Here is a 25,467-nt window from a genome sequence, read left to right on the forward strand (position 1 = left end):
TAGGACTTTAAAGAATATGGCCATCAGAGAAGAAGAATCCCTAAATTTATCGCAGTTTTATAAGCCGCAGAGTTCAAAGCGTAGGAAAAACGTAGTACAGAATTTACGGGGATAATAACGTGGAGCATTTTCCTTGGAGAGTGGACTTACAGGACATCTCCTTCCATAAACACGCCATCAGCATTTTGTTTTGTGGTTCCTTCAGGTGCTTCTTGGCCTTCTGCTTCAGGAACGTGGACACACTCCTCGTCTTCTGGGCTACTGCGGCGACCTCTACATGACGGAACGCATCCCACACAGCCCCCTGTACGGTTTCTCTTGGCCGCTGGCGTCCTGGATGCCCGCTGGCCTGCGGCTTACCATGGACCAGTGGTTCACCCCCACGTGGCCTCGCAAAGCCAAGATCTCCATGGGCCTGCTGGAGCTGGTGGAGGACATCTTCCACGGCACATACGGCAGCTTCCTCATCTGCGACCTGGCGGCGGCGCGCTTTGGCTACACCGACGGCCACGAGCTGCGTCTCACCGACCCCCGGACCGTCGTGCCCGAGAGCCAGTTCCAGCGCAGCATGCGGGCGCTCAGGTGCGACTCGGATGCCGACTGCGTGTACGGTACGGACTGCCGGACCACGTGTGACACGGCGAGCAAACGTTGCAGGGAGGAGCCGGTGCGGCCCAATTTGGCCAAAGCCTGCGGCGTGCTGAAGGACTACCTCCTGAAGGGGGCGCCGTCCGCGCTGAGGGAGGAGCTGGAGAGGCAACTGCACGCCTGCATGGCCCTCAAGGGGAGCGCCGGACAAATGAACATGGAGCACTCGCTGCTTCTCAACAACCTGAAGGCTCTGCTGTGGAGACAAATATCCCACACTAAGGACTCGTGAGCAGGACGATGAGGAGGAACGTTCAAGTTCTGCCTCGGTGAGACAAGTATTGGGACATGGCTCTCAGTTCACGGACGGTCCTGTTATCATAATTCATACGCTAACTAAAAGGCTACCTTTTGTCTGACTGAGAATACACAACTTAGATCAGGGCTCTCAAACTAGATCTGCTAAGGTCTAGTCGCTGTAGACTTTCATGGAACTATTTTACATTTAGGCACTATTTAGTTCCTGATGAGATAGTCCGACACTTCTGCTCGCTTACATGGACGTTGTCCAAAGTCCTTTCTCTATCTGCATCGTTTTTGGAGTTTGTGTTCTTTCCTGCTGGATTCAAGATTGCCAGAGGCTATTTAACTTTTGTCCACCAAGGGTGCATCGGCTGCAGTTACACTGAACTGTCAAGTTAGGTGGAGGGCTTTAAAACAATATGGGCCAGCACACCGCAAGTAAATGTGAGCCACAAGTACATACAGGCCTTCAAGCCGCAAGTAAATATGGGCCACGAGTAGATAAGGGCCTACGAACGGTGGACAAATATAGGACTGCAAACTGGACAAATATGGGCCTGCGGACAAGAGGTAAACATGGGTCAGAAGTAGATATGGGCCTGTGAACCGTGGATAATTATGGGATTTTTGGGTCACAAGTACATATTGGCCTGCGAGCCACAGATAAATATGGGCCAAAAATAGCTATGGACCACAAGTAAACAAGGGCATGCGATCCTCAGGTAAATTTGGGCCTGCACATAGATATGGGCCTGCGGTCTGCAAGTAAATATGGGCCAGCGTTCCATGGAAAAATATGGGCCTGAGAGCGAGAAGTAAACATGGGTTGAAAGTAGACATGGGCCTGTGTACCATGGATATTTATGGGATTTTGGGGTCACAAATAGATATGGGCCTGCGAGCCAAAATTAGATATGGTCCACAAGTAGATAAGGGCCTGCGAGCCTCAGGTAAATTTGGGCCTTCAAGCTGCAAGTAAATATGGACCACACGTAGAGAAGGGCCTGCAGTTTGAAAGTAAATATGGGCCAGCGGGCGAGAAGCAAACATGGGTAGATATGGGCTTCTGAACCGTGGATAATTATGGGGTTTTTGGGTCACAAGTAGATATGGCCTGCAAGCCAAGGATGAATATGGGCCAAAAATAGCTATGGACCACAAGTAAATAAGGGCATGCGATCCTCAGGTAAATTTGGGCTTGCACGTAGATATGGGCCTGCGGTCTGCAAGTAAATATGGGCCTACGAGCGAGAAGTAAAAACTGGTTGAAAGTAGATATGGGCCTGTGAACTGTGGATATTTATGGGTCCCAAATAGATATGGGCCTGCGAGCCAAAATTAGATATGGTCCACAAGTAGATAAGGGCATGCGAGCCTCAGGTAAATTTGGGCCTGCTAGCTGCAAGTAAATATGGACCACACGTAGATAAGGGCCTGCGGTTTGAAAGTAAATATGGGCCAGCGTGCGAGAAGCAAACATGGGTCACAAGTAGATATGGGCTTCTGAACCGTGGATAATTATGGGGTTTTTGGGTCACAAGTACCGGTACATATGGGCCGGCAAGCCACGGATAAAAATGGGCCAAAAATAGCTATGGACCACAAGTAAATAAGGGCATGCGATCCTCAGGTAAATTTGGGCTTGCACGTAGATATGGGCCTGCGAGCGAGAATTAAACATGGGTTGAAAGTAGATATGGGCCTGTGAACTGTGGATATTTATGGGATTTTTGGGTCACAAATAGATATGGGCCTGCGAGCCAAAATTAGATATGGTCCACAAGTAGATAAGGGCATGCGAGCCTCAGGTAAATTTGGGCCTGCTAGCTGCATGTAAATATGGACCACACGTAGATAAAGGCCTGCGGTTTGAAAGTAAATATGGGCCAGCGGGCGAGAAGCAAACATGGGTCACAAGTAGATATGGGTTTCTGAACCGTGGATAATTATGTTTTTTTTGGGTCACAAGTAGATATGGGCCTGTGGTCTACAAGTAAATATGGGCCAGTGTTCCATGGACAAATATGGGCCTGCAGGACGAGAAGTAAACATGGGTCACAAGTAGATACGGGCCTGTGAACCATGGATAAAAATGGGATTTTTGGGTCACAAGTAGATATGAGCCTGTGGTCTTCAAGTAAATATAGGCCTGCAGGCGAGAAGTAAACATGGGTCACAAGTAAATATGGGTCTGCGAGCCACGGATAAATATGGGCCAAAATTAGATATGGACCACTAGTAGATAAGGGCATGCGAGCCTCAGGTAAATTTGGGCCGGCAAGCTTTAAGTAAATATGGACCACGCATAGATAAGGGCCTGTGGTTTGAAAGTAAATATGGGCCAGCGGGCGAGAAGCAAACATGGGTCACAAGTTGATATGGGCTTGTTTACCGTGGATAATTATGGGGTTTTTGGGTCACAAGTAGATATGGGCCTGTGGTCTACAAGTAAATATGGGCCGGCGTTCCATGGACAAATATGGGCCTGCAGGACGAGAAGTAAACATGGGTCACAAGTAGATATGGGCCTGTGAACCGTGGATAAAAATGGGATTTTTGGGTCACAAGTGGATATATGATAAATGTTTTATATTGTACAAGATCTTGAACGCTGGATGAATGACGACTCGCTGATATGAAGTCACTTTTTAACCTTGGAAAACGTGCAATGAGCAGTTGTGTGCTCACCACTGCTGTGTAAAACTACAAACACCGATTTTGCACTATTTTGCTGTCACAACACATGCCTTTCTTTTGTTTTTCAGTAGTTGAGTGGAAGGCCACAACATGTTTGAAGGGACCAACGTGAATGAACCAAGTATAAAATACAAAAGTGGAGTTTGTAACACATTTATTAGCCACGCGCTAACCGTCCCCAGCCTCGTGCTCTTGCGCTCGTAAGAAGCTGGCTTTTTTCTGGGCGACGCGGTTCTTCCTTTGCGCCAGAGACAACTTGGCGCGATTCCATCTGTGCGGAAAGAGGATCCATTAGTATTCAAAAGGGATGAGAAGCTTGCCAGTAATTTCTTTGACTAAGTGTTTGACATGGGAGGCATGCACTGGTGGACTTAACAGGAAATAAATCAAACCCCACCTTTTCTTCTGGACTTCTCTTTTTGGTTTCTTTTCGTGAACAGGGTTTGCTCTGACTGCGGCGTGTGCTTTCTTGTACATTTCCTCCACCTGGAAGCCAGAGAAAAGACACTCACATAAATAGTGTGTGTATAATTGTGTGTGCTGTGTGAACGTAACTTAGGTGTGCTTCTCTCAGCCCCGTCTTGAAAGGACAGTAAACATCAGCCAATGCAAACGAAGGACCAACTACGTTTTGCTCAGCGTACTTGGGATCATCACAGAGAAGCAGCGTTACAATTAACGTGCGACCGGGAGGATGAAAATCTGTTTTGCTCAAAACTGTCAGCTGCTAAAAGCCAATTTTATTTATGACTCAAATACTGCACCCTGGTGGCCGAAGTGTGCAATAGCAAAATTTCAAGCGCTGCAACACCAGTGCACACTTTGACCAACAGGACATTTTGCATGATGATACATTGTCCCACAAATTATTGCAGAGAAACAATATTGTCAGCATTACTTTGAGACCTAATATAATAATAATAATAAAAGTAACCCTTTCAACTATTTCTCATTAGTGCAGTATTTTTAGCACCACAAGGGCTCTATTTAAAGGCCTACTGAAACGAATTTTTTAAATTTCAACGGGAATAGCAGATCCATTCTGTGTGTCATACTTGATCATTTCGCGATATTGCCATATTTTTGCTGAAAGGATTTAGTAGAGAAAATAGACGATAAAGTTTGCAACTTTTGCTCGCTGATAAAAAAAGCCTTGCCTGTACCGGAAGTAGCGTGACGTCACAGGAGCTAGTATTCCTCACAATTCCCCGTTGTTTACAATGGAGCGAGAGATTCGGAGCGACAAAGCGACGATTACCCCATTAATTTGAGCGAGGATGAAAGATTCGTAGATGAGGAACGTTACAGTGAAGGACTGGAGAGGCAGTGATGGACGTATCTTTTTTCGCTCTGACCGTAACTTAGGTACAAGAGCTCATTGGATTCCACACTCTCTTTTTCTATTGTGGATCACGGATTTGTATTTTAAACCACCTCGGATACTATATCCTCTTGAAAATGAGAGTCGAGAACGTGAAATGGACATTTAAAGTGACTTTTATCTCCACGACAATACATCGGTGACACACTTAGCTACTGAGCTAACGTGATAGCATCGTTCTCAAATGAAGATAGAAACAAAAGAAATAAACCCCTGACTGGAAGGATAGACAGAAGATCAACAATACTATTAAACCATGTACATGTAACTACACGGTTAAAAATTGTCAGCCTGGTAAGGCTTAACAATGCTGTTGCTAACGACGCTAAGGCTAATTTAGCAACTTAGCAACCGGACCTCACAGAACTATGATAAAAACATTAGCGCTCCACCTACGCCAGCCAGCCCTCATCTTCCCATCAACAGCCGTGCTCACCTGCGTTCCAGCGATCGACGGCGCGACGAAGGACTTCATCCGTGGGTTTGGCGGCAAGCATCGGCTAGGCGTAGTAAGTAGTCCTTGTGTTGCTGTAAGTATTGTACTTAGCCGCTAATACACCGATCGATCCCACCTACAACGTTCTTCTTTGCAGCCTCCATTGTTCATTAAACAAATTGCAAAAGATTCACCAACACAGATGTCCAGAATACTGTGGAATTTTGTCGAAGAAAACCAGAGGTTTCTGTATCGGGTTCGATGGGGTCCAACCACTTCCGTGGATTTTGTGACGTCACGCGCATAGGTCATATCCAAAGGAGTTTTTCAACCGGAAGTGTGGCGGGAATTTTAAAATTGCACTTTATAAGTTAACCCGGCCGTATTGGCATGTGTTTCAACGTTAAGATTTCATCATTGATATATAAACTATCAGACTGCGTGGTCGGTAGTAGTGGGTTTCAGTAGGCCTTTAAATGAATGTGGTAGAAAATGGATGGATGGATAGTTTTTAATTTTTGTCCTTATTTCAATGCCTTTTTGAGGCCCTAACATGCACAAAAAGTCACCAAATTTTGCAGATGCATCAGGTTTGGCAAACATTTTTATATTTTTGAGGTGCCGAAAACATTTTAAAATTGGTTCTCTAGCGCCAACTTTAAATTTAGCCCCTCCCACCAGTTGCACGAATCGACACAAAAACCGTTGGGACGTCAGTTATCACAGGACGCTTGTAAAAAGAACCCATACGTGAATAACAAGTTGGCCGTTTTTCAGGCACAAAATGGGTGGCGCTTTCACCAACTCCTCCTAGTTAACCACTGAACATCTTTAAGTGGCACACTGTTCAATCTTGCTCTGAAGCTGAAATACTCCCATAGTCATATTTTTGCGACTGAATTTTGTTTCTCACGAGCGATTGTATGATAGCGTCCCGCCACCAGCCACTAAAACAAAGATTGTGTATGACTGACAAGAGGGTTCGCACCATTGGCTTTCAAGACGCAGCGTTCCCTGTGATAAAAGAGTTTATTTCCATGACCCCGCTTTAATGGTCGTCTTCTTAATTACCACAATTGTGCTTTATATTATCGTTTTAACGGTGTCCACTAAATTACCGTAATTTCCGGACTATAAGCCGCTACTTTTTCCCCTCGTTCTGGTCCCTGCGGCTTATACAACGGTGCGGCTTATTTACGGCCTGTTCTTCTCCGACATCGACGAAGAGGATTTCGGTGGTTTTAGTACACAGGAGGAAGACGATGACACAATGATTAAAGACTGACTTTTCATATACCGGTAGGCTGGTTATTTTGATAACGTACAGGCGAGCACTTTGTATTACTTTGCACCGTTGTATTATTTGTACTCTCCACGAATGCTGTTCGCCATGTCAAAGATGTGAAAGTTTGATTGAATGATTGAAAGATTTATTGTTAATAAATGGGACGCTTTGCGTTCCCAAACAGTCATCTCTGTCCCGACAATCCCCTCCTTGGTAGCAGGAACCCCTATATACTACGGTAATTACACATCAAAACCCTGCGGCTTATAGTCGGGTGCGGCTTATATATGGAGCAATCTGTATTTTCCCCTAAATTTAGCTGGTGCGGCTTATAGTCAGGTGCGGCTTATAGTCCGGAAATTACGGTAACTATCAAACTTCTGATCGACTCCCAAGAAGTTGAAATTATCTGAATTTCATTCTATGGAATGAATGCGCCCAGGTGCTGAAAGGGATACACTGAGTGAACCCTCTGACACCCGGTTTGGAAACGAGAGACAAAGTACATTTATCAATGCATGCAAGGTGAAGACTCCCTTTTTATTTATTGTTCCATGAATTGATTTATAGATTATTGGCCAAGCCCACTTTGATACCAACAAATCATTTGTTCAAAGTGTAGCAAAGTAGGGCAATCTGCTTTTTTAAATTTATTTAAAAAAAACACTTATCTTTTTAAAATCTAGTTTAACTGGCCTGTGGCCCATTGCAGACATAAAATAAAACTAAAGCGCTATTTTTAAATGTTTGTGTTCGGGACCGCTAAAATATCAAATTTTTCGCCGGATTGGACACGCTTGCCCCAAATTTTGTTTAAGAATTGAGTTGTCATGTGTGTTAAGGCTCTTAAAAATAGTGATGGAGTAGGTAGAATTGCCATTGCGCTGCTGTTGGGGTCTTAAACAGAGCAAAAAGTCTAAAAGTAAAAAGCCACACATCATTCCTCTCAAAGTAACAGTTATGCCCATAGTCTAGTACATGCACAGTAGGAAGAAGATTCATATGGCCCCAGTCATCCCGTTTTACCTGACACATGAAACATGACAAAAGGGAGGGGTGCACTATCCACTTCAGCTACCAGGTGGCAGTAAAGTGTTGAATATCTTAAAATGTGTCTTGTGGCAATTCCAACTTCGACCACAGCTATGTAGATTGGCGCTTACCATAATTTTCAGCGGACTGCATTGCAAAACTATTTCTCATCTAGCAATGGGGCCACATGAACCCTTCCCCGACTTAAAAAGCCACCAGAAACAAACCGTACAGTGTCGGGCGTGACTCCGTTCTTGATGAAGCGAGAGAACTGCTTCTTGTACGCCTCCTCGTCCTCCTCCATCAGGTAGGACATGTAGTCCGCCACGTTCATGCCCAGGATGTGCTTCCGGTGGACCTCTGCGTTAAACTCTTTGCTCTCTGCGTCGTACCCGGGGAAGCGTTTTATGCTAGAAGCATAAGAGGAAAAAAGAAATTTAGATTTTTATGTTGTTCTCCTCAACTGGGAGTTGGATTAAATCTGACTTTAGCAGGTACTGTATTTTCCAGACTATAAGCCGCTACTTTATTTTTTACTACGCTTTGTACCCTGTGGCTTAAAAAACTGTGTGGCTAATTTATTGATTTTTCTTCGTTGACGGCCATAAAGCAAATAGTTTTTGTCAAAAACATGCAGACACTTGAATGGCGTTATTTTTTGTGGTATGGCGCCATCTTTTGGACGAGTTCGCTCACTGCAGGTGCTGCTGGGTGAATGTGAATTCCTGCTGTTTTAAAGCTTTGAACCGCAAGTACAAGTGCCGTTTCATCTTCTAATCGTCCATAGCGTTTTTACACGTATGGATTCTTCATTCATCGCTCCAAGCAACGTTTGTAAGTTTTACAATATAACCAAAAGTCCTCACTTACTAAACCGCCCCATGTGTGATGTCTGCAGGAGTGTTTTCATGCATATTTGTCCGTGCTACCGTAATGTAATGAAGCTAGCGTCGTTAGCATGAGCTAATATGCTAACACGTTTACAAGTGTTTGTGTTAGTATTATTAACTTACAATGGCATTCTTTTTGTATTGTTTCCCTTTCACAAAGTCCTCAGTAAATTCACTAAAACGTCATTGTGGAGTTATTGAGTCTGTTTAGCTGATTGGAGAGCGTGGTTCCGCAGCTGGTGGGTCCATGACCATGACTTCTGTTTTGTTTGATCAGCCGTTTTGCAGACACCATTTGAAAACAAGGATGTAAATAAACATTTATAAAATATTTGTGTAAATAATAGAGATGTCCGATAATTGCTTTTTTGCCGATATCCGATATTGTCCAACTCTTAATTACAGATTCTGATATCAACCGATACTGATATATATAGTCGTGGAATTAACACATTATTATGCCTAATTTTGTTGCGATGCCCCGCTGGATGCATTAAACAATGTAAATCAACTCAAGTTATGGGAAAAAATGCCAACATGGCAGTGCCATATTTATTATTGAAGTCACAAAGTGCATTATTTTGTTTAACATGCCTCAAAATAGCAGCTTGGAATTTGGGACATGCTCTCCCTGAGAGAGCATGAGGAGGTTGAGGTGGACGGAGTAGGGAGTAGCGGGGGGTGTATATCGTAGCGTACCGGAAGAGTTAGTGCTGCAAAGGGTTCTGGGTATTTGTTCTGTTGTGTTACGGTGCGGATGTTCTCCCGAAACGTGTTTGTCATTCTTGTTTGGTGTGGGTTCACAGTGTGGCGCATATTAGTAACAGTGTTAAAGTTGTTTATACGGCCACCCTCAGTGTGACCTGTACGGCTGTTGACCAAGTATGCCTTGCATTCACTTGTGTGTGTGAAAAGCCGTAGATATTATGTGATGGGCCGGCACGCAAAGGCAGTGCCTTTAAGGTTTATTGGCGCTCTGTACTTCTCCCTACGTCCGTGTACCACTCCGTACAGCGGCGTTTTAAAAAGTCATACATTTTACTTTTTGAAACCGATAATTTCCGATATCACATTTTAAAGCATTTATCGGCCGATAATATCGGAATGCCGATATTATCGGACATCTCTAGTAAATAACTTAATGTTTATATCAGCGGCTTATTGTCCGGTGTGGCTAATATATGGGGAAAAAAATGTTTCTCTAAAATTAAGTGGCCGCGGATTATATATAGTTTGGAAAATAGGGTACTAAATCCCTGTTGCTTCTCTCAGCCCCGTCTTGAAAGGACAGTAAACATCAGCCAATGCAAACGAAGGACCAACCACGTTTTGCTCAGCGTACTTGGGATCATCATCAAGAAGCAGGGAACCAACACCAAACGGTTCATTTCTATCTGACCTGTGAGGGATGGACAGTCCTCCGTCGACCGCTCCCTTCAGCGCTCCAAACACTTTGTTTCCCGTAGTGGTCCTGGCTAGGCCTGCGTCCAGGTAACAGGTGAAGGCGCCCGGCTTACCGTCCGCACTCTCCACATTGAACTCGTCGCCGGTCACCTCCACCTGACCCTCGAACACATTATCCATCCCGAACTTGTGCAACAACTTAACAAAAAAGGGAAAACACTCCGTCAGCATATCCTGTCCAGTTTGCATTGAGAAAACAAGAAGCTTTCTTACCCTGCGAGCCAGCAGCAGTCCGGTGCAGTATGCCGCAGCATAGTTAGTGAGACCCACAGGGATGCCATATTTGGGCAGCTCGTGGGAGTACGCAGCAGACACAATGTAGTCCCCTTCTATCTTAGCATAGGCAATCTGTCAAGACACAACATTAAGTAAGAGTGAAGCCATTTGTCAGCACACTCGATGTTCACTGAAGTCTTCTGAGCGCTGCTGACCTGGCAGCAAATGTCCCTGTTGGACAATCGGACGATCAGGCGGTACTTGGGTGTGTTGTACTTATTCTTGTCTTGTACAACCAAGCGTTTGCGGGCGTAGTAGTCAGTTTTGCCCTCTGAAACAAAAAAATATTGGTGTGAGGCTACATTGACAAGATATACTAAATCATATAATACACATGTATACAAATATACATATGCACACATACATACACACGTATGTGTGTGTATGTATATATATACATACACTACCGTTCAAAAGTTTGGGGTCACATTGAAATGTCCTTATTTTTGAAGGAAAAGCACTATACTTTTCAATGAAGATAACTTTAAACTAGTCTTAACTTTAAAGAAATACACTCTATATATTGCTAATGTGGTAAATGACTATTCTAGCTGGTTTTTGGTGCAATATCTACATAGGTGTATAGAGGCCCATTTCCAGCAACTATCACTTCAGTGTTCTAATGGTACAATGTGTTTGCTCATTGGCTCAGAAGGCTAATTGATGATTAGAAAACCCTTGTGCAATCATGTTCACACATCTGAAAACAGTTTAGCTCGTTACAGAAGCTACAAAACTGACCTTCCTTTGAGCAGATTGAGTTTCTGGAGCATCACATTTGTGTGGTCAATTAAATGCTCAAAATGGCCAGAAAAAGAGAACTTTCATCTGAAACTCGACAGTCTATTCTTGTTCTTAGAAATGAAGGCTATTCCACAAAATTGTTTGGGTGACCCCAAACTTTTGAACGGTAGTGTATTTTTTTGAATTTGTTGAAAGGACTAGTTGGTACAATCCCTGGGGACTCTGCATGGCAGGGGCGTCCTCCTCCCTGGGCCAGGCTTGCACCTGACCGCATACCTAAATGAGGCTAAGTGACACTGCTGGGAGGCTTTTCCACCATTGGGACACATCTTCAGTTGTGTGCCCCAGCGTCACGGGGTGTCTCGGCCCGGCTTACCACAAGACACCCTCTGCCGAGGAAGGGCCCACCCCAGGGTGACCAAATCCCTGGGTGTGTGCATCCCATTAGGTGTTAGCCTTAGCAGCCCAGCTGGTGTCACTCCTCAACCACAACCAATGGCTCGTCCTCTCTGCTGTGTTGGCCAACTCTTTAATGGCCTGTCTGTGAGCCTGCCCCCTGACTCCAACCTCCCTAAGGAGCTTTGCTGTTGTGTTTGCTACAAAGCCCCTACAGCCCACCTCCACTATATATATATAAAAATGTTTCTCTAAAATTTAGTGGGCGCGTATGATATATAGTTTGGAAAATAGGGTACTAAATCCCTGTTGCTTCTCTCAGCCCCGTCTTGAAAGGACAGTAAACATCAACCAATGCAAACGAAGGACCAACCACGTTTTGCTCAGCGTACTTGGGATCATCATCAAGAAGCAGGGAACCAACAACAAAAGGTTCATTTCTATCTATCTGTGTGTGTGTGTGTGTGTATGTATGTATGTATGTATGTATGTATGTATGTATGTATATATATATATATATATATATATATATATATATATATATATATATATATATATATATATATATATATATATATATATATATATATATATATATATATATATATATATATATACACACACACACACACACACACAAATTTAACTGACTTGAAAGTGTGCATTTTATAATAAAAATAGGGACTTGTCAAGGCTTGAAACAATTATTCATGTTCACATTTTTCTTACGGGGAAATCTGATTCAATATACCCTAGGTGTCAAAGTCCCCGTTAGTATTAGAACCGGCCCGCAGGTCACATCCGCCTGCTGCTATTTTGCACGCACCAATACTCAATCAGTGTTGGCGCTAGGAGTTTTGAATTCGGGTCCCCACTGTAAATTTTTGGGGTCCCACTTTTTTGTAACAGTTTTGAAAACAAATGAATGCATTATCCTGTTATATCTCACATTCTATATTGTGTCTTGGGAAAAAGTTGTCATAAACGTTAATTAATTAAAACATTAATACAAAATATATTTTTTAAGCATATGTAAATTTATTCAATAAACATTCACTTTCATCTTTCCTTCATGGATCTAAACTTTACTGCTGCGGGTATTTTTTCCCCCTATATTTTTTATTGTAACATTTTCAGAATGTGTTTTTTCTTATTTTTGGCCTAAGTAAGAAAGAAAACAATCTGAATTTGTCTTGAATTTTTTGTTTTAATGCCATGATTTTAATAGTCCAGCCCGCGTGCGCACAGATTGTCCTCCATGCGGACCCTGAACTAAAATGAGTTTGACACACAAACATTTCGGTGGGCTAACCATGTTCAATAACGGATTAGGTTTGTGGATCGGAGATACCACGGCATCTTTAAAATTGATTGATTTGCGCATTGATTTTTAGAACCCGCCGGATGCCTGGTTGCTTGTCATGTGACATACAAGTAGAGTCCGAGCAGCCATGTTTACTCAAATTTTCCATCACTCCCATCGCTAACTTCATTAATGTACCCGTGCTATAGTGTCACAATAAAGCTACCGTATTTTTCGGACTATAAGTCGCAGTTTTTTTCATAGTTTGCGACTTGTGTGAAATTAACACATTACCGTAAAATATCAAATATTATTATTTAACTCATTCACGTAAGAGACTAGACGTATAAGATTTCATGGGATTTAGCGAGTAGGAGTGACAGATTGTTTGGTAAACATATAGCATGTTCTATATGTTATAGTTATTTGAATGAATCTTACCATAATATGTTACGGTAACATACCAGGCACGTTCTCAGTTGGTTATTTATGCCTCATATGACATACACTTATTCAGCCTGTTGTTCACTATTCTTTATTTATTTTAAATTGCCTTTCAAATGTCTATTCTTGGTGTTGGGTTTTATCAAATAAATGTCCCCAAAAAATGCGACTTATACTTCAGTGCGACTTATATATGTTTTTTTCCTTCTTTTTTATGCATTTTCGGCCGGTGCGACTTATACTCCGAAAAATACGGTACATCCGTTTAGCACTTGGCTACTAAAACTTATCACTCGTCCTCTTTGTGCTTGGGCTCAAAAATATAAGGTTCTGGATCATAATTTATCCCAGAGTAATTTTTGTTGGCTCTCACAAAGTCTTGCTTGATTAGTATTGTTGTCGATGGGGAAGGGATCTGTGGTTCCTCCTCTATGTCAGTGTTTTTCAACCAGTGTGCCATGGCACACTGGTTGAAAAACACTGTGCCGTGAGATATTGTCTGGTGTGCCGTGGGAAAATATGCGAGTTCACCTATTTGGCCTAAAAAATATGTTTTGGAACCCAATAATTATAATACGCAAGAGGCCCTGCGATGAGGTGGCAACTTGTAGGGTGTACGCCGCCTTCTGCCTGAATGCAGCTGAGATAGGCTCCAGCACCCCCCACGACAGGGACAAACGGTAGAAAATGGATGGATGGTGCTGTAATATTATGTAATACTCCTCCATATCAGTAGGTGGTAGCAGATAGCTCATTGCTGTGTAAATAATAATAAATAGGCCTTCTTTGGGAATTAGTGGTGCAATTGCTTCATAATTGGTCAATATATGCTACTGAGTGTCATTTGTTTACATTTTCTGTTTTTAAGACTTTTATTAGTAGATTGCACAGTACAGTACATATTCTGTACAATAGACCACTAAATAGTTTTTCAACTTGTTTAAGTCAGGGTCCACGTTAATCAATTCATGGTAAAAGTTGTAAAAGCTGTAATGGGAATATTTAAATAAAAAATATTGGGCCTTGGCTTAAAAATGATTGAAAAAGACAGTCACAAATCACATGACTGGCTTGCTCATTATTTTCTCAAAATGGCTCAGGAGTCCCAATGAGATTTATACTGTTTTGATTACTATATGATAATACCTTCAATATACAGGCAACTTGTTTTCCCATTATACTGGAATTTAAAAAAGTATACACACATATCTAGATAATGCATAGGAAGTGTGGCCCTTGCTGTTTCATATGAAAATTGCCTTTGTCAGGCTTAATGTAATATGGCACTTTAGTAACAAAGTTGTATGATATTGAATTTCAATGAGACTGTAAAGCAATAAATACCTCTCCTCCGTCTGTATTTGACTTCATATCTCTTGAAGTAAGCCTTGTTCTTCACCACTTTGACGAAACCCTAAAAAGAAATCAAGCGATGATGTGTTTAGGCAGACGACATTAGATAGTGGAGCGTTTGTTGGTGCACGCCATGGCACTAAGCAGACTTCTAAACTGACGCCGGCGGCAATATTATTTTTTAAATCGCTTCGTTTCGTCCGCCATTAAAGCGCCACGCTGGATGAAGACCAGCGTCGGTATTCATCAGGCGCCATCCGTCCATTAAACCGCTGCTGACACTAGTCAAAGACCGCCATCCTAGACGTTTTCTCCCCCAGAGTTGCAAAAGATGACATATTATTCAACTTTTCTCACCATTTCAGTGGGATTTTGCTGCCTTCCCTCTCGGTCTCAGTGGCACTCTCTGCTACTCTGCGGCGGAACTCCAGTCCGGTGATAAGCGTTCAAGTGTCGGCGACCTCCGAGCACAGCGCCCCCTGCGGCATTGGAGGCGACATGACAGCAACACCAGCAGGGGGCAGCAACGACTCAGTGCAGGGTTTAGCAGATTGGCTTTTTTCTACCTTAAAGAAGCTACAAACCCCGTTTCCATATGAGTTGGGAAATTGTGTTAGATGTAAATATAAACGGAATACAATGATTTGCACATCATTTTCAACCCATATTCAGTTGAATATGCTACAAAGACAACATATTTGATGTTCAAACTGATAAACTTTTTTTTTTTTGTTTTGCAAATAATCATTAACTTTAGAATTTGATGCCAGCAATACGTGACAAAGAAGTTGGGAAAGGTGGCAATAAATACTGATAAAGTTGAGGAATGCACATCAAACACTTATTTGGAACATCCCACAGGTGAACAGGCAAATTGGGAACAGGTGGGTGCCATGATTGGGTATAAAAGTAGATTCCATGAAATGCTCAGTCATTCACAAACAAGGATGGGGCGAGGGTCACCACTTTGTCAACAAATGCGTGAGCAAATTTTTGAACAGTTTAAGAAAAACCTTTCTCAACCAGCTATTTCAAGGAATTTAGGATTTCACCATCTACGGTCCGTAATATCATCAAAGGGTTCAGAGAATCTGGAGAAATCACTGCACGTAAGCAGCTAAGCCCGTGACCTTCGATCCCTCAGGCTGTACTGCATCAACAAGCGACATCAGTGTGTAAAGGATATCACCACATGGGCTCAGGAACACTTCAGAAACCCACTGTCAGTAACTACAGTTGGTCGCTACATCTGTAAGTAAGTTAAAACTCTCCTATGCAAGGCGAAAACCGTTTATCAACAACACCCAGAAACGCCGTCAGTTCGCTGGGCCTGAGCTCATCTGAGATGGACTGATACAAAGTGGAAAAGTGTTCTGTAGTCTGACGAGTCCACATTTCAAATTGTTTTTGGAAACTGTGGACGTCGTGCATACTTGCCAACCCTCCCGTTTTTAGCGGGAGAATCCCGATATTCAGCGCCTCTCCCGACAACCTCCCGACAGAGATTTTCTCCCGACAAACTCCCGGTATTCAGCCGGAGCTGGAGGCCACGCCCCCCCCCCCCCCCCCCCCCCCCCCCAGATTGTTCAGATCGACCAACATCAATCTACACCAGGGGTGTCAAACTCATTTTAGATCGGGGGCCACATGGAGAAAAATCTACACCCGAGTGGGCCGGACTAGTAAAATCCCGGCACGATAACTTAAAAATAAAGACTTCAGATGGTATGGTTTTCTTTGTTTAAAAATATTCTGAAATTGTAATAATCATAATGTTGTTGGGTTTTACACTTACAGTTTGCGGTTAATAGTATTCTATCTTTATTTGTCGTTATTTATATTTTCTGAATAAATTATGTGATAATGTTCATCAGTCAACTCCTTGGTGTTGATTTTCAATCTATCAAGATAAAAAATGTACATCAAAATCAAATTACAGGATGTTATATATGTAGTTTGATCATTTTCCTCGACTGGTGCACTAACACCATGTGGTTTATTTTGTACATATATAGCATCATCTACAAAGATACAAATAATTGCTATTGCGACATCCAGTGGCCACATTTAGAACAGATGTTTCTTTCATTCAAAAATTTCAGGTTAATTTTTATACTTAGCAAAGTCATCCCGCGGGCCGGATAAAACCTGTCCGCGGGCCTGATCCGGCCCTCGGGCCGTACGTTTGACAACCCTGATCTACACTCATGAACATAACCTGTGGAGTCCCCCAGGGTTCGATACCAGGACCCACACTATTTATAATGTATATCAATGAAATATGTAAAATATCAACACTGCTGAAGTTCATCCTCTTTGCTGACGATACAACAATTACATGTGCAGGTGATGACGTGAAGCAACTTCTGGCCTCTGTAACTGAGGAGATGATCAAGTTAAATAAAGGCTTACTGAAACCCACTACTACCGACCACGCAGTCTGATAGTTTATATATCAATGATGAAATCTTAACATTGCAACACATGCCAATACGGCCGGGTTAACTTATAAAGTGCAATTTTAAATTTCCCGCTAAACTTCCGGTTGAAAACGTCTAGGTATGATGACGTATGGGCGTGACGTCAATGGTTGATACGGAAGTATTCGGACCCATTGAATCCAATACAAAAAGCTCTGTTTTCATCCCAAAATTCCACAGTATTCTGGACATCTGTGTTGGTGAATCTTTTGCAATTTGTTTAATGAACAATGGAGACAGCAAAGAAGAAAGCTGTAGGTGCGATCGGTGTATTAGCGGCGGACTACAGCAACACAACCAGGAGGACTTTGAGATGGATAGCAGACGCGCTACCGTGAGTACAGCTTTGGCTTCCAAACATTTGATCGCTTGCCCGTACGTGCGTGTCGCTATGTGCATGTCACGTACGTAACTTTGGGGAAATATATGTTTATTGCCGACTCTGATGGCGGCCGGGGTGTCGTCGAAAGCTACAACGCCCGCCGCCGTCCCGTAGCTAGGTTAGCTTCAATGGCGTCGTTAGCAACAGCATTGTTGAGCTTCACCAAGCTGGAAATTATTAACCGTGTATTTACATGTCCATAGTTTATAGTATTGTTGATCTTCTGTCTATCCTTCCAGTCAGGGGTTTATTTATTTTGTTTCTATCTGCATTTGAGCCCGATGCTATCACGTTAACTCAGTAGTTAAAGTGCTTCGCCGATGTATTGCTGTGGAGATAAAAGTCACTGTGAATGTCCTTTTCGCGTTCTCGACTCTCATTTTCAAGAGGATATAGTATCCGAGGTGGTTTAAAATACAAATCCGTGATCCACAATAGAAAAAGGAGAAAGTGTGGAATCCAATGAGCCCTTGTACCTAAGTTACGGTCAGAGCGAAAAAAGATACGTCCTGCACTGCACGCTAGTCCTTCACTCTCACTTTGCTCATCCACAAATCTTTCATCCTCGCTCAAATTAATGGGGTAATCGTCGCTTTCTCGGTCCGAATCTCTCTCGCTGCATTGTAAACAATGGGAAAATGTGAGGAGTCCTTCCTCCTGTGACATCACGCTACTTCCGGTATAGGCAAGGCTTTTTTTTTATCAGCGATCAAAAGTTGCGAACTTTATCGTCGTTGTTCTCTACTAAATCCTCTCAGCAAAAATATGGCAATATCGCGAAATGATCAAGTATGACACATAGAATGGATCTGCTATCCCCGTTTGAATAAAAAATGTCATTTCAGTAGGCCTTTATTCTAATTCTTATGCTCTCTGATCTCTATCTCTATGTCCACTACTTGCTGTACATATCCTACCAAGTTAGTCCTACACTGTTCCAATGTCCATTTCTCTGATGATGCAATTGTTGATGACTGAAGTGTTGACATCAACCAAACCTAACCCCGCACCCCCCTCCACACCCCGGATTGTATATAATGTAAATAATTCAATGTATATACTCTGATGTTTATCGGCTCTGTATTTACCGTTGCTACAAGAGCGACAAAAGTGGACAAATGAAAAAAGATGTTTCACACCAGGAGATATTGTTACAGTAATGGATGCTTCAGCACCAAGAGGAAGTTGGATCCTTGGAAGAATACTGGAAACCTTTCCTGATAGGAAAGGCCTTGTACGTTCAGTTCGTCTGCAAACCAAAACGAGCAAAATAGAAAGACCCGTAACAAAGATATGCCTTCTATGTGAAGGTATGGAGTAAAATAACTGCATTATTGCAAAAGGCAACATGAAAACCTAAAAAGGAGGGTTTGTTTTGGTATTATGGCTCTATTTTTATTTTATGTATTTTAATTGAATTGCTCTGTTCATCACGGCAGTAGCAATTAGGGTGTGTTAGAGCCATTTACTTTTTTTTTCTTTTTTTTTTTGTCCGTCAAACTCATGACGTCGCTAGAGGGGTTGGCTCAAGTTCACGTTTATTTTCCATTTTTGTTAGAAAGTGAGTATAATTTACATGACTGTCTGTTAATAAATATTTTGGTTAAACACGGAAATCATTCTGGACATCGATTATTAGCCGGCTGCACACGTCGGAACTAGCTTCATTTATATTCGGCAACCATGTAGCAGTAGAGTATAGGACTTTACCGCTACATTTAGTCCTTTGAGACACTTGTGATTTAGGGCTATATAAATAAACATTGATTGATTGATTGATTGTGTGATGACTGTATTATGATGATAGTATATATCTGTATCATGAATCCCGACTTAAACCAGTTGAAAAACTTATTCAGGTGTTACCATTTAGTGGTCAATTGTACGGAATATGTACTGTACTGTGCAATCTACTAATAAAAGTTTCAATCAATCAATCAATCAATAACAAATATAACAAATGGCAACTTCCTATGAGGAGTTTTATTGTACATTTATAAACAACCTCATGGGTGTGTCTAGTGCACAGGTGCCAAACTCAAAGCCCGCGGGCCAGATCTGGCCCTCCACCTCATTTTATATGGCCCGCAAAAGCCTGGAAATAATACTTTCTTATTTTCTTACTAAAGGTATCAGGTTTTTTTTTTTGTAGTTTGACAGGGAAAAAACTAGTGTCCAATATTGCAACAAATATTACATTATCTAACTTTGTTGGCCAAAATCCAAATAAATACTTAAATATCTGCTTAACTTATGATTTCGAATTATCTATCAAATTGTACACTATGAAAATGACCAATAGATTTTACTGTAAAATTTAGGGAGGTTTTTTTTTATAGCATATTACTGTAATTTGAAACAAAACGACCAATGTTTGTTTTTTTACAGTAAAATTATGTCGACTGAGCTGTCAGTTTTTTGTTTTTTTTTACTGTAAAATCCACGGTTGATGATTTTATGGTACCACATTTTATTATGATAAAAAACTGGCAGCTGAGTTGACAAAATAAAATTCAACAGCGGTACTGTATTTCTATTTCTGTTATGTTGTAAAAAATAATAATGATAAAAGAAAAAACACCATATATTTTACAGTAAAAGTCTGGCAACTAAGCTGCCGGTTTTTTTCTGTAAAAACAGTGGTAAAATTATAAACGTAAAAATTTGTTTTAAAATATTGAAATTCATAGGCAAATTCATTAATTATTTGCTGTTACAAGCGGCCCTCTGCTGGCAGCCATGACTGTGGCGTCGCCCTCAATGAAAACAAGTTTGACACCCCTGGTTTAGTGGGACAGGCCAAAGTTAAGTCGGAGAAAATGCAGTCCTTTACAAATTAATTAATGTTTCTATACGGCCCGGTAGCAAATGCGTCACGGACCGGTACCGGTCCCCGGACCGGTGGTTGGGGACCTCTGCTATAGATTACTCATGTTATGTTTTGAGTGGCATTGAAAATAAAAATGTTGTAGAGCGGTCGGTTGGAAGTAAGCAAATGACATATTGTACTCAAACATCACATGTGAGATAAATGCATCCATCCATCCATTTTTTACCGCTTGTCCCTTTCGGGGTCGCGGGGGCTGCTGTAGCCTATCTCAGCTGCATTCGGGCGGAAGGCGGGGTACACCCTGGATAAATGCAGTAATAATCTTCTCACTGGCACTCATCGAGGGCGGACGCTCCCCTTTCCTCTCCCTTATCTCTCCTGCTTGCTTCTTTGTCTTGTCTTGTCTTAACTTTCTTGTTGCCTCTTTTTGCACTGCTCTCCAAATCTAAACATTGGAACTATTTACAAACCCAGTTTCCATATGAGTTGGGAAATTGTGTTAGATGTAAATATAAACGGAATACAATGATTTGCAAATCATTGTATTCCGTTTATATTTACATCTAACACAGTTTCCCAACTCATATGGAAACGGGGTTTGTAATTGACCTCAACGAAATTGACAAGATCTTGGGTGTAGGGGAACCTGCTTGTCGTGACGGAGCGGTTGTTGCTGGACACACGACGGACTCTTGGGAGAAGAAGGAGTGCCGCGTGCCTGGCGACCCTTTCAGTCGAGAACGTGAAGATATCTACCTTCGGAATTATGACAACAGGACATCTGCTAATTGGAGTAAGCGTTGCTCTGGTTTGTTGACAAATTGGAAGTTGCTGGCTGTCTTCAAAGTACCCCAAAGCTGCCACAAATGATTGGAGGATACGGGCAGAACTGTGGACATTTTGTGATCCGGATAACATTGGACTGTCTGCCCCGCAGGATGAATTTTGAGGTCCAGTCATAGACAATTTAGAGTGAAAAGCACATTTTATTTTCACTCGCATGCAAAACATTCTAACTTGGACAGAGACACGCTGCCGGCTTACACACACATGCATCCACAAAAAATATACGCCTCACAAACATACCCCACCCCCCATCCAATGCCCTTGACGCTAACCCCTTAGGGGTGATGGACAGCTGGGCAGCGCCTGAAGAGCTGCAGCCTGCCATCATAGCCCCCACTCTCTCCCTTCTGTTGCAAGTCTCGAGATGTATGTTGTAATATGTATATGTGCTTTGCTATGGAGGTTTTTCCCACTCCAGACTGGGCGCCCTTGTATTTTTTTACTCATCCTCCCCCAGCATTTACCTTTTTCCCATCTTTTACGGGGCGCCTTGTGGCGACCCTTCAGCGTTCCTGTTCTGTAACCCTGTACACTGTTTGTTTGTCTAGTCTTGAACGGGTTTGTGCTGAAAACAAGGTTTTGTTGTACTTGTGCAATGACAATAAAGACCTACCTACCTACCTAATCAATTAAAGGCCTACTGAAACCCACTACTACCGACCACGCAGTCTGATAGTTTATACATCAATGACGAAATATTAACATTGCAACACATGCCAATACGGCCGGGTTAACTTATAAAGTGCAATTTTAAATTTCCCGCTAAACTTCCGGTTGAAAACGTCTATGTATGATGACGTATGCGCGTGACGTGAATAGTTAAACGGAAGTATTCGGACACCATTGAATCCAATACAAAAAAGCTCTGTTTTCATCTCAAAATTCCACAGTATTCTGGACATCTGTGTTGGTGAATCTTTTGCAATTTGTTTAATGAACAATGAAGACTGCAAGGAAGAAAGTTGTAGGTGGGATCGGTGTATTAGCGGCGGACTACAGCAACACAACCACGAGGACTTTGACTTGGATAGCAGACGCGCTATCCGACGCTAGCCGCCGACCGCACGGATGATCGGGTGAAGTCCTTTGTCCTTCCGTCGATCGCTGGAACGCAGGTGAGCATGGGTGTTGATGAGCAGATGAGAGCTGGTTGGCGTAGGTGGATAGCTAATGTTTTTATCATAGCTCAGTGAGGTCCCGTTGCTAAGTTAGCTTCAATGGCATCGTTAGCAACAGCATTGTTAAGCTTCGCCAGGCTGGAAAGCATTAACCGTGTAGTTACAGGTCCATGGTTTAATAGTATTGTTGATTTTCTGTCTATCCTTCCAGTCAGGGGTTTATTTATTTTGTTTCTATCTGCAGTTAAGCCCGATGCTATCACGTTAGCTCCGTAGCTAAAGAGCTTCACCGATGTATTGTCGTGGAGATAAAAGTCACTGTGAATGTCCATTTCGCGTTCTCGACTCTCATTTTCAAGAGGATATAGTATCCGAGGTGGTTTAAAATACAAATCCGTGATCCCCAATAGAAAAAGGAGAAAGTGTGGAATCTAATGAACCCTTGTACCTAAGTTACGGTCAGAGCGAAAAAAAGATACGTCCTGCACTGCACTCTAGTCCTTCACTCTCACATTTCTCATCCACGAAACTTTCATCCTCGCTCAAATTAATGGGGTAATCGTCGCTTTCTCGGGCCAAATCGCTCTCGCTGCTAGTGTAAACTATGGGGAAATGTGAGGAGCCCTTCAGCCTGTGACGTCACGCTACTTCCGGTACAGGCAAGGCTTTTTTTTATCAGCGATCAAAAGTTGCAAAATTTATCGTCGATGTTCCCGACTAAATCCTTTCAGCAAAAATATGGCAATATCGCGAAATGATCAAGTATGACACATAGAATGGATCAGCTATCCCAGTTTGAATAAAAAAATTTCATTTCAGTAGGCCTTTAAACAACATTTAAATCACAATTCTATTCTATTCTATTTTATACAAAACCTTTCTAAAGTCATACACTCATCGTGGGATGCATTGCACTATAATGATAGCGTTACATTTTGAATTTTATGTGCCTTTTATATTGTTTTATTGCATAATACTGCATATGAGCTGTCACTACTGCAAGATCATTGCAGGACTTTAACAGTGATCATATTCACAATGCAAACATATGCATTACTGGCCACATTATTATAGGTCTTTCATAAAATTAAACACATTTTAGTGAGATGCTACGCAGTTCTGCACTAAGACAAATTTCTAAAGTAGCTCTTAAATGAATATGCGCATACCTGCAGTAGTAAAGTATAATAGTGTTGTACTCGGGGCGGCGTGGCGAAGTTGGTAGAGTGGCCGGGCCAGCAATCGGAGGGTTGCTGGTTACTGGGGTTCAATCCCAACCTTCTACCATCCTAGTCACGTCCGTTGTGTCCTTGGGCAAGACACTTCACCCTTGCTCCTGATGGCTGCTGGTTAGCGCCTTGCATGGCAGCTCCCGCCATCAGTGTGTGTGTGAATGGGTGAATATGGAAATACTGTCAAAGCGCTTTGAGTACCTTGAAGGTAGAAAAGCGCTATACAAGTATAACCCATTTATTTATCTATTTATTTATTTACTTTGTATATATTGTATTGTATTAATCATCATTGCATTATTTCTCCAATACCGTACAATCCAATCCAACTTATTTTTGTAAAGCACTTTAAAAAAAAAAATGTCACGGAAAATAAAGACAACAAGATACTGCTAAAAAAAACCTGCTAAAATAAAATGTAGACATAAAAACGGATTAAAATGGATTGAATTTTAGATTTGTATCATTAAATGTAATATTTAATGTATTATGTATTGTGCATGCATGAATATTTACTGTATTATGTACTGTACATGCATTAATATTTACTGTATTGGGTAATGTACATGCATGGATATTTACTGTATTATGTACTGTACATGCGTGAATATTTAATGTATTATGTACTGTACATGCATGAATATTTACTGTATTATGTACTGCACATGCATTAATATTTACAGTACTATGTACTGTACATGCATGAATATTTACTGTATTATGTACTGTACATGGATGAATATTTAATGTATTATTTACTGTACATGCATGAATATTTACTGTATTTGTACATGCTTGAATATTTACTGTATTATGTACTGTACATGCATGAATATTTACTGTATTTATACAAGCATTAATATTTACTGTATTATGTACTGTACATGCCTGAATATTTAATGTATTACGTACTGTACATACATGGATATTTACAGTACTATGGACTGTACATACATTCATATTTACTGTATTATGTACTGTACATACATTAATATTTACTGTATTATGTACTGTACATTCATAAATATTTACTGCACTATGTACTGTACATGCATGAATATTTACTGTATTATGTACTGTACATGCATGAATATTTAATGTATTATGTACTGCACATGGATTAATATTTACTGTATTATGTACTGTATATGCATTAATATTTACAGTACTATGTACTGCACATGAATAAATATTTACTGTACTATGTACTGTAAATGCATGAATATTTACTGTATTATGTACTGTACATGCATGAATATTTAATGTATTATGTACTGTACATGGATGAATATTTACTGTATTATGTACTGTACATGCATGAATATTTACTGTATTTGTACATGCATGAATATTTACAGTACCATGTACTGCACATGAATGAATATTTACTGTACTATGTACTGTACATGCATGAATATTTACTGTATTATGTACTGTACATGCATACATATTTACTGCACTATGTACTGTACCTGCATGAATATTTACTGTATTATGTACTGTACATGCATGAATATTTAATGTATTATTTACTGCACATGGATTAATATTTACTGTATTATGTACTGTACATGCATTAATATTTACAGTACTATGTACTGCACATGAATGAATATTTACTGTACTATGTACTGTAAATGCATGATTTTTTACTGTATTATTTACTGTACATGCATGAATATTTAATGTATTTTGTATTGTACATGCATGACTATATACTGTATTATGTACTGTACATGCATGAATATTTACTGCACCATGTACTGTACATTCATGAATATTCACTGTATTATGTACTTCACATGCATGAATATTTACAGTACTATGTACTGTACATGGATGAATATTTAATGTAGTATGTACTGTACATGGATGAATATTTAATGTATTATGTACTGTACATGCATGCATGCATATTTACTGTATTTGTACATGCATGAATATTTACTGTATTATGTACTGTACATGCATGAATATTTACTGTATT

The 25,467-nt window shown here is 41.2% G+C and overlaps 2 protein-coding genes across 2 annotated transcripts in view; one reads left to right on the top strand and one right to left on the bottom strand.

Moving 5' to 3' along the window:
• Positions 1-25,467, top strand: part of dipk1aa (divergent protein kinase domain 1Aa) — a 97,256-nt gene that overhangs the window by 39,641 nt on the left and 32,148 nt on the right. The window contains exon 7 of the mRNA XM_062022279.1: positions 206-3,998. Coding sequence (XP_061878263.1) covers positions 206-880 — 675 coding nt within the window. The 3' untranslated portion in view covers positions 881-3,998. Of the gene's footprint in view, positions 1-205 lie in introns of the transcript that reaches the window.
• On the bottom strand, positions 3,726-15,099 carry LOC133630664 (large ribosomal subunit protein uL18-like). Its single transcript, XM_062022281.1, has 8 exons — positions 14,950-15,099; positions 14,584-14,653; positions 10,508-10,623; positions 10,290-10,424; positions 10,012-10,214; positions 7,955-8,132; positions 3,986-4,074; positions 3,726-3,859 (listed from the first exon to the last, which is right to left on the bottom strand). Exons 1-8 carry the CDS (start codon positions 14,950-14,952, stop codon positions 3,757-3,759), a joined length of 897 nt encoding a protein of 298 aa, XP_061878265.1. The 5' UTR covers positions 14,953-15,099; the 3' UTR covers positions 3,726-3,756.

The sequence above is a fragment of the Entelurus aequoreus genome, linkage group LG16 (genome assembly GCF_033978785.1).
Source record: "Entelurus aequoreus isolate RoL-2023_Sb linkage group LG16, RoL_Eaeq_v1.1, whole genome shotgun sequence".
Classification (NCBI taxonomy): domain Eukaryota; kingdom Metazoa; phylum Chordata; class Actinopteri; order Syngnathiformes; family Syngnathidae; genus Entelurus; species Entelurus aequoreus.

Excerpts from the sequence above, each read along its gene's own strand:
- LOC133630664 (XM_062022281.1), bottom strand. Across the intron at positions 10,215-10,289 it reads GACTGCTGCTGGCTCGCAGG|TTGTTGCACAAGTTCGGGAT; the intron begins GTAAGAAAGCTT and ends TTTTTTGTTAAG. Across the intron at positions 4,075-7,954 it reads ACGGAGTCACGCCCGACACT|GTGGAGGAAATGTACAAGAA; the intron begins GTACGGTTTGTT and ends TCTGGCTTCCAG.